The 13,344-nt window shown below is 59.1% G+C and overlaps 1 protein-coding gene across 15 annotated transcripts in view; it reads right to left on the bottom strand.

Moving 5' to 3' along the window:
* Positions 1 to 13,344, bottom strand: part of kif16ba (kinesin family member 16Ba) — a 42,329-nt gene that overhangs the window by 28,248 nt on the left and 737 nt on the right. For all 15 annotated transcript variants that reach the window (XM_078948994.1, XM_078949009.1, XM_078948999.1 and 12 more), the window contains exons 2-10: positions 12,820 to 12,889; positions 12,631 to 12,744; positions 12,445 to 12,561; positions 11,309 to 11,406; positions 11,118 to 11,227; positions 10,873 to 11,015; positions 10,622 to 10,790; positions 10,409 to 10,540; positions 10,149 to 10,324 (exon numbers count right to left, since the gene is read on the bottom strand). In XM_078948994.1, the coding sequence (XP_078805120.1) occupies positions 10,149 to 10,324; positions 10,409 to 10,540; positions 10,622 to 10,790; positions 10,873 to 11,015; positions 11,118 to 11,227; positions 11,309 to 11,406; positions 12,445 to 12,561; positions 12,631 to 12,744; positions 12,820 to 12,889 (1,129 nt within the window). The remainder of the gene's footprint in view (positions 1 to 10,148; positions 10,325 to 10,408; positions 10,541 to 10,621; positions 10,791 to 10,872; positions 11,016 to 11,117; positions 11,228 to 11,308; positions 11,407 to 12,444; positions 12,562 to 12,630; positions 12,745 to 12,819; positions 12,890 to 13,344) is intronic.

Here is a 13,344-nt window from a genome sequence, read left to right as displayed (position 1 = left end):
CACAGGACGCCACATCCAGACCCATCTGACCACAGGACGCCACATCCAGACCCATCTGACCACAGGACGCCACAACCAGACCCATCTGACCACAGGACGCCACATCCAGACCCATCTGACCACAGGACGCCATAACCAGACCCATCTGACCACAGGACGCCACATCCAGACCCATCTGACCACAGGACGCCACATCCAGACCCATCTGACCACAGGACGCCACATCCAGACCCATCTGACCACAGGACGCCACAACCAGACCCATCTGACCACAGGACGCCAGACCCATCTGACCAGAGGACGCCACAACCAGACCCATCTGACCACAGGACGCCATAACCAGACCCATCTGACCAGAGGACGCCAGACCCATCTGACCACAGGACGCCACAACCAGACCCATCTGACCACAGGACGCCATAACCAGACCCATCTGACCAGAGGACGCCACAACCAGACCCATCTGACCACAGGACGCCACAACCAGACCCATCTGACCAGAGGACGCCAGACCCATCTGACCAGAGGACGCCACAACCAGACCCATCTGACCACAGGACGCCACATCCAGACCCATCTGACCACAGGACGCCACATCCAGACCCATCTGACCACAGGACGCCACATCCAGACCCATCTGACCAGAGGATGCCACAACCAGACCCATCAGACCACAGGACGCCACATCCAGACCCATCTGACCACAGGACGCCACAACCAGACCCATCTGACCACAGGACGCCACATCCAGACCAATCTGACCACAGGACGCCACATCCAGACCCATCTGACCAGAGGATGCCACAACCAGACCCATCTGACCACAGGACGCCACATCCAGACCCATCTGACCACAGGACGCCACAACCAGACCCATCTGACCACAGGACGCCAGACCCATCTGACCACAGGACGCCACAACCAGACCCATCTGACCACAGGACGCCACATCCAGACCCATCTGACCACAGGACGCCACAACCAGACCCATCTGACCACAGGACGCCAGACCCATCTGACCACAGGACGCCACAACCAGACCCATCTGACCACAGGACGCCAGACCCATCTGACCACAGGACGCCACAACCAGACCCATCTGACCACAGGACGCCACATCCAGACCCATCTGACCACAGGACGCCACAACCAGACCCATCTGACCACAGGACGCCAGACCCATCTGACCAGAGGATGCCACATCCAGACCCATCTGACCACAGGACGCCACATCCAGACCCATCTGACCACAGGACGCCAGACCCATCTGACCACAGGACGCCACAACCAGACCCATCTGACCACAGGACGCCAGACCCATCTGACCACAGGACGCCACAACCAGACCCATCTGACCACAGGACGCCACATCCAGACCCATCTGACCACAGGACGCCACAACCAGACCCATCTGACCACAGGACGCCAGACCCATCTGACCAGAGGATGCCACATCCAGACCCATCTGACCACAGGACGCCACAACCAGACCCATCTGACCACAGGACGCCACATCCAGACCCATCTGACCACAGGACGCCACAACCAGACCCATCTGACCACAGGACGCCAGACCCATCTGACCACAGGACGCCACATCCAGACCCATCTGACCACAGGACGCCACATCCAGACCCATCTGACCACAGGACGCCACATCCAGACCCACCTGACCACAGGACGCCACATCCAGACCCATCTGACCACAGGACGCCACATCCAGACCCATCTGACCACAGGACGCCACAACCAGACCCATCTGACCACAGGACGCCAGACCCATCTGACCACAGGACGCCACATCCAGACCCATCTGACCACAGGACGCCACATCCAGACCCATCTGACCACAGGACGCCACATCCAGACCCATCTGACCACAGGACGCCACATCCAGACCCATCTGACCACAGGACGCCACATCCAGACCCATCTGACCACAGGACGCCACATCCAGACCCATCTGACCACAGGACGCCACAACCAGACCCATCTGACCACAGGACGCCAGACCCATCTGACCACAGGACGCCACAACCAGACCCATCTGACCACAGGACGCCACATCCAGACCCATCTGACCACAGGACGCCACAACCAGACCCATCTGACCACAGGACGCCAGACCCATCTGACCACAGGACGCCACATCCAGACCCATCTGACCACAGGACGCCACATCCAGACCCATCTGACCACAGGACGCCACATCCAGACCCACCTGACCACAGGACGCCACATCCAGACCCATCTGACCACAGGACGCCACATCCAGACCAATCTGACCACAGGACGCCACAACCAGACCCATCTGACCACAGGACGCCAGACCCATCTGACCACAGGACGCCACATCCAGACCCATCTGACCACAGGACGCCACATCCAGACCCATCTGACCACAGGACGCCACATCCAGACCCATCTGACCACAGGACGCCACATCCAGACCCATCTGACCACAGGACGCCACATCCAGACCCACCTGACCACAGGACGCCACATCCAGACCCATCTGACCACAGGACGCCACATCCAGACCCATCTGACCACAGGACGCCACAACCAGACCCATCTGACCACAGGACGCCAGACCCATCTGACCACAGGACGCCACATCCAGACCCATCTGACCACAGGACGCCACATCCAGACCCATCTGACCACAGGACGCCACATCCAGACCCATCTGACCACAGGACGCCACATCCAGACCCATCTGACCACAGGACGCCACATCCAGACCCACCTGACCACAGGACGCCACATCCAGACCCATCTGACCACAGGACGCCACATCCAGACCCATCTGACCACAGGACGCCACATCCAGACCCATCTGACCACAGGACGCCAGACCCATCTGACCACAGGACGCCACATCCAGACCCATCTGACCACAGGACGCCACATCCAGACCCATCTGACCACAGGACGCCACATCCAGACCCATCTGACCACAGGACGCCACATCCAGACCCATCTGACCACAGGACGCCACATCCAGACCCATCTGACCACAGGACGCCACATCCAGACCCATCTGACCACAGGACGCCACATCCAGACCCATCTGACCACAGGACGCCACAACCAGACCCATCTGACCACAGGACGCCAGACCCATCTGACCACAGGACGCCACAACCAGACCCATCTGACCACAGGACGCCACATCCAGACCCATCTGACCACAGGACGCCACAACCAGACCCATCTGACCACAGGACGCCAGACCCATCTGACCACAGGACGCCACATCCAGACCCATCTGACCACAGGACGCCACATCCAGACCCATCTGACCACAGGACGCCACATCCAGACCCACCTGACCACAGGACGCCACATCCAGACCCATCTGACCACAGGACGCCACATCCAGACCCATCTGACCACAGGACGCCACAACCAGACCCATCTGACCACAGGACGCCAGACCCATCTGACCACAGGACGCCACATCCAGACCCATCTGACCACAGGACGCCACATCCAGACCCATCTGACCAGAGGATGCCACAACCAGACCCATCTGACCACAGGACGCCACAACCAGACCCATCTGACCACAGGACGCCACAACCAGACCCATCTGACCACAGGACGCCATACCCATCTGACCAGAGGACGCCACAACCAGACCCATCTGACCACAGGACGCCAGACCCATCTGACCAGAGGATGCCACATCCAGACCCATCTGACCACAGGACGCCACATCCAGACCCATCTGACCACAGGACGCCACATCCAGACCCATCTGACCACAGGACGCCACATCCAGACCCACCTGACCACAGGACGCCACATCCAGACCCATCTGACCACAGGACGCCACAACCAGACCCATCTGACCACAGGACGCCAGACCCATCTGACCACAGGACGCCACAACCAGACCCATCTGACCACAGGACGCCAGACCCATCTGACCACAGGACGCCACATCCAGACCCATCTGACCACAGGACGCCACATCCAGACCCAACTGACCAGAGGATGCCACAACCAGACCCATCTGACCACAGGACGCCACATCCAGACCCATCTGACCACAGGACGCCACATCCAGACCCATCTGACCACAGGACGCCACAACCAGACCCATCTTACCACAGGACGCCAGACCCATCTGACCAGAGGACGCCACAACCAGACCCATCTGACCACAGGACGCCACATCCAGACCCATCTGACCACAGGACGCCACAACCAGACCCATCTGACCACAGGACGCCACAACCAGACCCATCTGACCACAGGACGCCAGACCCATCTGACCACAGGACGCCACATCCAGACCCATCTGACCACAGGACGCCACATCCAGACCCATCTGACCAGAGGACGCCACATCCAGACCCATCTGACCAGAGGACGCCACATCCAGACCCATCTGACCACAGGACGCCACATCCAGACCCATCTGACCACAGGACGCCACATCCAGACCCATCTGACCACAGGACGCCACATCCAGACCCATCTGACCACAGGACGCCACATCCAGACCCATCTGACCACAGGACGCCACAACCAGACCCATCTGACCACAGGACGCCAGACCCATCTGACCACAGGACGCCACAACCAGACCCATCTGACCACAGGACGCCAGACCCATCTGACCACAGGACGCCAGACCCATCTGACCACAGGACGCCACATCCAGACCCATCTGACCACAGGACGCCACATCCAGACCCATCTGACCACAGGACGCCACATCCAGACCCATCTGACCACAGGACGCCACATCCAGACCCATCTGACCACAGGACGCCACATCCAGACCCATCTGACCACAGGACGCCACAACCAGACCCATCTGACCACAGGACGCCACATCCAGACCCATCTGACCACAGGACGCCACATCCAGACCCATCTGACCAGAGGACGCCACAACCAGACCCATCTGACCACAGGACGCCAGACCCATCTGACCAGAGGACGCCACAACCAGACCCATCTGACCACAGGACGCCACATCCAGACCCATCTGACCACAGGACGCCACATCCAGACCCATCTGACCAGAGGACGCCACAACCAGACCCATCTGACCACAGGACGCCAGACCCATCTGACCAGAGGACGCCACAACCAGACCCATCTGACCACAGGACGCCACATCCAGACCCATCTGACCACAGGACGCCACATCCAGACCCATCTGACCACAGGACGCCAGACCCATCTGACCACAGGACGCCACATCCAGACCCATCTGACCACAGGACGCCACATCCAGACCCATCTGACCACAGGACGCCACATCCAGACCCATCTGACCAGAGGATGCCACAACCAGACCCATCTGACCACAGGACGCCACAACCAGACCCATCTGACCACAGGACGCCAGACCCATCTGACCACAGGACGCCACATCCAGACCCATCTGACCACAGGACGCCACATCCAGACCCATCTGACCAGAGGACGCCACATCCAGACCCATCTGACCACAGGACGCCACATCCAGACCCATCTGACCACAGGACGCCACATCCAGACCCATCTGACCAGAGGATGCCACATCCAGACCCATCTGACCACAGGACGCCACATCCAGACCCATCTGACCACAGGACGCCACATCCAGACCCATCTGACCACAGGACGCCACATCCAGACCCATTTGACCACAGGACGCCACATCCAGACCCATCTGACCAGAGGACGCCAGACCCATCTGACCAGAGGACGCCAGACCCATCTGACCACAGGACGCCACATCCAGACCCATCTGACCACAGGACGCCACATCCAGACCCATCTGACCACAGGACGCCACAACCAGACCCATCTGACCACAGGACGCCACATCCAGACCCATCTGACCACAGGACGCCACAACCAGACCCATCTGACCACAGGACGCCAGACCCATCTGACCAGAGGACGCCACAACCAGACCCATCTGACCACAGGACGCCACATCCAGACCCATCTGACCACAGGACGCCATAACCAGACCCATCTGACCAGAGGACGCCAGACCCATCTGACCACAGGACGCCACAACCAGACCCATCTGACCACAGGACGCCATAACCAGACCCATCTGACCAGAGGACGCCACAACCAGACCCATCTGACCACAGGACGCCAGACCCATCTGACCACAGGACGCCACATCCAGACCCATCTGACCACAGGACGCCACATCCAGACCCATCTGACCACAGGACGCCACAACCAGACCCATCTGACCACAGGACGCCACAACCAGACCCATCTGACCACAGGACGCCACAACCAGACCCATCTGACCACAGGACGCCAGACCCATCTGACCACAGGACGCCACATCCAGACCCATCTGACCACAGGACGCCACATCCAGACCCATCTGACCACAGGACGCCACATCCAGACCCATCTGACCACAGGACGCCACATCCAGACCCATCTGACCACAGGACGCCACATCCAGACCCATCTGACCACAGGACGCCACATCCAGACCCATCTGACCACAGGACGCCACATCCAGACCCATCTGACCACAGGACGCCACATCCAGACCCATCTGACCACAGGACGCCACATCCAGACCCATTTGACCACAGGACGCCACATCCAGACCCATCTGACCAGAGGACGCCAGACCCATCTGACCACAGGACGCCAGACCCATCTGACCACAGGACGCCACATCCAGACCCATCTGACCACAGGACGCCACATCCAGACCCATCTGACCACAGGACGCCACAACCAGACCCATCTGACCACAGGACGCCACATCCAGACCCATCTGACCACAGGACGCCATAACCAGACCCATCTGACCACAGGACGCCACATCCAGACCCATCTGACCACAGGACGCCACATCCAGACCCATCTGACCACAGGACGCCACATCCAGACCCATCTGACCACAGGACGCCACAACCAGACCCATCTGACCACAGGACGCCAGACCCATCTGACCAGAGGACGCCACAACCAGACCCATCTGACCACAGGACGCCATAACCAGACCCATCTGACCAGAGGACGCCAGACCCATCTGACCACAGGACGCCACAACCAGACCCATCTGACCACAGGACGCCATAACCAGACCCATCTGACCAGAGGACGCCACAACCAGACCCATCTGACCACAGGACGCCACAACCAGACCCATCTGACCAGAGGACGCCAGACCCATCTGACCAGAGGACGCCACAACCAGACCCATCTGACCACAGGACGCCACATCCAGACCCATCTGACCACAGGACGCCACATCCAGACCCATCTGACCACAGGACGCCACATCCAGACCCATCTGACCACAGGACGCCACATCCAGACCCATCTGACCAGAGGATGCCACAACCAGACCCATCAGACCACAGGACGCCACATCCAGACCCATCTGACCACAGGACGCCACAACCAGACCCATCTGACCACAGGACGCCACATCCAGACCAATCTGACCACAGGACGCCACATCCAGACCCATCTGACCAGAGGATGCCACAACCAGACCCATCTGACCACAGGACGCCACATCCAGACCCATCTGACCACAGGACGCCACAACCAGACCCATCTGACCACAGGACGCCAGACCCATCTGACCACAGGACGCCACAACCAGACCCATCTGACCACAGGACGCCACATCCAGACCCATCTGACCACAGGACGCCAGACCCATCTGACCACAGGACGCCACATCCAGACCCATCTGACCACAGGACGCCAGACCCATCTGACCACAGGACGCCACAACCAGACCCATCTGACCACAGGACGCCACATCCAGACCCATCTGACCACAGGACGCCACAACCAGACCCATCTGACCACAGGACGCCAGACCCATCTGACCAGAGGATGCCACATCCAGACCCATCTGACCACAGGACGCCACATCCAGACCCATCTGACCACAGGACGCCAGACCCATCTGACCACAGGACGCCACAACCAGACCCATCTGACCACAGGACGCCAGACCCATCTGACCACAGGACGCCACAACCAGACCCATCTGACCACAGGACGCCACATCCAGACCCATCTGACCACAGGACGCCACAACCAGACCCATCTGACCACAGGACGCCAGACCCATCTGACCAGAGGATGCCACATCCAGACCCATCTGACCACAGGACGCCACAACCAGACCCATCTGACCACAGGACGCCACATCCAGACCCATCTGACCACAGGACGCCACAACCAGACCCATCTGACCACAGGACGCCAGACCCATCTGACCACAGGACGCCACATCCAGACCCATCTGACCACAGGACGCCACATCCAGACCCATCTGACCACAGGACGCCACATCCAGACCCACCTGACCACAGGACGCCACATCCAGACCCATCTGACCACAGGACGCCACATCCAGACCCATCTGACCACAGGACGCCACAACCAGACCCATCTGACCACAGGACGCCAGACCCATCTGACCACAGGACGCCACATCCAGACCCATCTGACCACAGGACGCCACATCCAGACCCATCTGACCACAGGACGCCACATCCAGACCCATCTGACCACAGGACGCCACATCCAGACCCATCTGACCACAGGACGCCACATCCAGACCCATCTGACCACAGGACGCCACATCCAGACCCATCTGACCACAGGACGCCACATCCAGACCCATCTGACCACAGGACGCCACAACCAGACCCATCTGACCACAGGACGCCAGACCCATCTGACCACAGGACGCCACAACCAGACCCATCTGACCACAGGACGCCACATCCAGACCCATCTGACCACAGGACGCCACAACCAGACCCATCTGACCACAGGACGCCAGACCCATCTGACCACAGGACGCCACATCCAGACCCATCTGACCACAGGACGCCACATCCAGACCCATCTGACCACAGGACGCCACATCCAGACCCACCTGACCACAGGACGCCACATCCAGACCCATCTGACCACAGGACGCCACATCCAGACCCATCTGACCACAGGACGCCACAACCAGACCCATCTGACCACAGGACGCCAGACCCATCTGACCACAGGACGCCACATCCAGACCCATCTGACCACAGGACGCCACATCCAGACCCATCTGACCACAGGACGCCACATCCAGACCCATCTGACCACAGGACGCCACATCCAGACCCATCTGACCACAGGACGCCAGACCCATCTGACCACAGGACGCCACATCCAGACCCATCTGACCACAGGACGCCAGACCCATCTGACCAGAGGATGCCACATCCAGACCCATCTGACCACAGGACGCCACAACCAGACCCATCTGACCACAGGACGCCACATCCAGACCCATCTGACCACAGGACGCCACAACCAGACCCATCTGACCACAGGACGCCAGACCCATCTGACCACAGGACGCCACATCCAGACCCATCTGACCACAGGACGCCAGACCCATCTGACCACAGGACGCCACATCCAGACCCATCTGACCACAGGACGCCACATCCAGACCCATCTGACCACAGGACGCCACCCCACTATCATCCGTCCATCTGGTCTGGGTCCAAAGAACCTCATGGTTCTACTGGACCTCCTAGTTCAGAGACAGGAGGTCCAGGTGTGTGAATGTGTATGAATGATCCCGGTGATGGGCAGAGGGGCCGTAGGCGGGAACTGGCAGCCACGCCTCTGTCAGTCTGCCCCAGGGCAGCTGTGGCTACAACCGTAGCTACCATCACCAAGAATGAATAAGGAGTGAATGAATAATGGACACACTTGTAAAATCCAATCCATTATTATTATTATTATTATTCTGAAGACAGAGCTTTAGTTTCATCTGCAGATGAGGAGGATGGAGCTTTCCTGCAGGAAGGTCACCGCCGTGATCCTGTCCGTGATCTAATGAGCTCAGATCATCCAATGACAGCCTCGGCCTTTTCCCTGACATACAGGGATTCCTCTGATGATGCTCTGAGCTGAAGAATGCTCCCATTAAACGTCACTCAATCTTTAGTTGGTGGAGCTTCACTTCAGAGAGGCAGGGCTTCAGAAACATTTGGCCAAACTTTTCTGCAGCAGAATCGGGTCAGAGTTAAGATCATTTAGAAGCTTCAGGTTCTCGGTCAAAAACACCAGACAATCATAAAAACACTCCTCCAGCAGTGTGGGCGTCGCCCGCCAGCACTTACCTGGTTGCCCTGAATCAGCAGAGCTTTCAGTCGTGCGATCTCAGCCTGCAGTTCCCGGATCAGCCTCACGTTGGCGTCCTCGTTAACCGTGGGTTTGTTGATGATGTTCTTGGCTCGGTTGGCGTAGCGCAGCGTGCTGAGCGTCTCGCCATAGTTCACATCAGCGGGGGAAATAGCTGCGAGGAGAGAGGTGGGGAGAACGCCGTCAGATGGAGGGGGGCGGCGGGTTCTGGCTGGGGATTGGCTGCCGCGGCCCTCACTGGCGATCATGATGGTCTTGGAGTTCCCGCCCAGGCTGTCCTTCAGCAGCCACGTCAGCACCGAGTCCCTGTAGGGAACAAAGGCGGACTTCTTCTTCAGGCTGGCGTTGGCGGCGTCCTGCGCCATGTCGGCTGGAAACAGACATCATCAGTCGACAACGAGAACGATTCAGCAGCGTGACGGTTTTCTCCTGGGGGGCGGAGATTCCTGACCCAGAGCTGAGATGACGTTCCCCAGGGTCACCAGGGATTTGTTGATGTTCCCCCCCTCCTTCAGCCGCACGCCGGTGGCCCCGGTGGCATCAGCGCGCTCGCTGCCCGCCAGGTCCACCAGGTGGATCTTACTGATCGTCTCACTCGGCATCTCGGCGTCAAACTTGGCCTGTAAGCAAAGAAACCGGCGCCTCAGTAAACACCACTGTTTTCTAACAACACTTCATTTCCCAGCATGCAGTGCAACCGACCTGTGTGAAGTTGATGGTGAAGATGGCGTGAGAGCGGCTGCTGACATCGTTCATGCCCGTACTGGCGGTGGTGCGGTTGATGTTTCCCGCCTCCATCAGCTCTTCCACATCACTATAGTTCAGGACCAGGTGTTTGGACAGATCTGTGGGCGGGGCCATGATGGCGGGGCCATGAGGGCGGGGCCACGAGGGCGGGGCCACGAGGGCGGGGCAGAGACTGTGGACCTCCAGGGGGAGGGGCCTACCTTCCACGTACGGGCCGTCTTTGGGATGCTCGCGCACGCGGAGGTTGTAGGTCTGGGTGGACTTCCTCCTCAGAAGGTCTCTGACGCGCTCGTTGTAGATCTCCAGGTAGCTGAAGGTGAGCAGAACAAGACCAACCGTGAGATGTACCAGAACCCCAGAGTGCTTCAGTCCCAGCAGAACCGGTTCTGACCTGACTTCTGTCCGAAACGAAGCTTCATCGCATCGAGACGAGTTGGAGATCCTGGAGAACAAACCCTCGCAGATCCTCGGAATCAAACCGGCATCTCCCTGCAACAGAAACGGAGCTCATCGCTGCGCCAAGCTGGGGCGAAACCCCGACGCCATGGAGGCCCCCCCATGCTGAGACAACGCCCGCTGCGTGTGGGAGGAGCTACTGCATTTAGCCTGAGGGCCTTTCTCTCACTAATGACGTATGGAGGACCAGGATGACGTGGAGATCAGGTGAATTTATTCTGAAGAGTTCTACAAATAAATACTTTGACCCAACATCCATCACATTCGGGGAAAGGTCCGGTTCTGCTCTGATTGAAGGTTCTGTTCGCATCATCTTTTGGTTTTCTCAAAGATCTCGTCTTCCTGCTGGTAGAACTTCCCAAAGAACCCCGAAGCTTCTGAGACTTCTATGATCAGATGGTCGGGAGTTCATCACCACTAAACAGACACAGCTGGAGGTCTGCGGGTCTAGGGGTCAGAAGGTCAGAAGGTCAGAAGGTATGGGGGTGGGGGTCTAGAGGTCTGGAGGTCTGCGGGTCTGGAGATCTGCGGGTCTGTAGGTCTGCGGGTCTGGGGGTTTAGGGGTCAGAAGGTCAGAAGGTATGGGGGTGGGGGTCTAGAGGTCTGGAGGTCTGCGGGTCTGTAGGTCTGCGGGTCTGGGGGTTTAGGGGTCTGGAGGTCAAAAGGTATGGGGTTGGGGTCTAGAGGTCTGGAGGTCTGCGGGTCTGTAGGTCTGCGGGTCTGTAGGTCTGCGGGTCTGGGGGTCTGGGGGTTTAGGGGTCTGGAGGTCAGAAGGTATGGGGGTGGGGGTCTAGAGGTCTGGAGGTCTGCGGGTCTGGAGGTCTGGGGGTTTGGGTCAGAAGGTCAGAAGGTATGGGGGTGGGGGTCTAGAGGTCTGGAGGTCTGCGGGTCTGGAGGTCTGGGGGGTCTGGAGGTCTGCGGGTCTAGGGGTCTAGAGGTCTGGAGGTCAGAAGGTATGGGGGTGGGGGTCTAGAGGTCTACAGGTCTGCGGGTCTGGAGGTCTGGGGGGTCTGGAGGTCTGCGGGTCTAGGGGTCTAGAGGTCTGCGGGTTTAGGGGTCTGTAGGTCTTACCGGAGCGCCCATCATGGTGTAGGACTTCCCTGAACCCGTCTGACCATAAGCAAACACGCAGGCGTTGTAGCCGTCAAAGGCCGCCTTCAGAACGTCAGAACCCAGATCCTCGAAGACCTGAAGGAGACGGAGCCGTCAGGAACCCGAGCTCGGCAGAACCAACCCTGATTGGTCCGGAGGTCGGACCTTCTCCTGAGAGGTGAAGGCGGAGCTCTGGCGGTCTGTGGAGTCGTAGGAGAAGTCGTAGGTGAAGGTCTTGGTGTTCTCCCTCACCGGTTCTCCTGGAAAGCCGTCAGCGATCTGATGGAAGACAAAGACACTGCAGGTCAGCGCGGGGGACAAGGGCCGCCCGGAGAACAGGAGCAGCGGCGCCACCTTCAGGTTGACGATGGACGTTTTGCTTCCCTCCATCCTGATGATGCATCTGGAGCCCAGGTCCTTCTCCCTGCAGCACAGCAGAACCGCGTTCAGAGGGTTCTGGTTCCGTTCAAGGACGACTTGAAAAAATCTGATCAGTTTCAGCTTCCAAACTAGAACCTACAGAACCCAGAGCCGCAGATGGATCGGGTTCTGGAAGACCCCGTCCTCCATCCACGGTCTGATCCATCTGCTGATGAAGTTGTGGTTCTCCTCAAACGGAGAACCTCCCAGAAAACGGAACCGACATTCAAGACCAGCAGAGCACATTTCTGTCTGGACCGGGCCCGGATTAGAACCGGCAGCTCTGAACCTTTTGGGCCCGACTGTGGGTGGAAACCCGTCCATGAGTTTCTTTCATGACGTTTGTGATGACCTGCAGACAGACCGCTTAGCTCCGCCCCTCTTCAGTTGATCTGCTAATAGAACCAACTGGATCAGGACTAAGATCCTAAAGCGGAGGAGCTGCAGCTGCCAGTTCTG

Source organism: Oryzias latipes, chromosome 1 (genome assembly GCF_053564925.1).
Source record: "Oryzias latipes strain Hd-rR chromosome 1, Olatipes_Hd-rR_3.1".
NCBI lineage: Eukaryota > Metazoa > Chordata > Actinopteri > Beloniformes > Adrianichthyidae > Oryzias > Oryzias latipes.
This window is presented reverse-complemented; position numbering and strand designations above follow the sequence as displayed.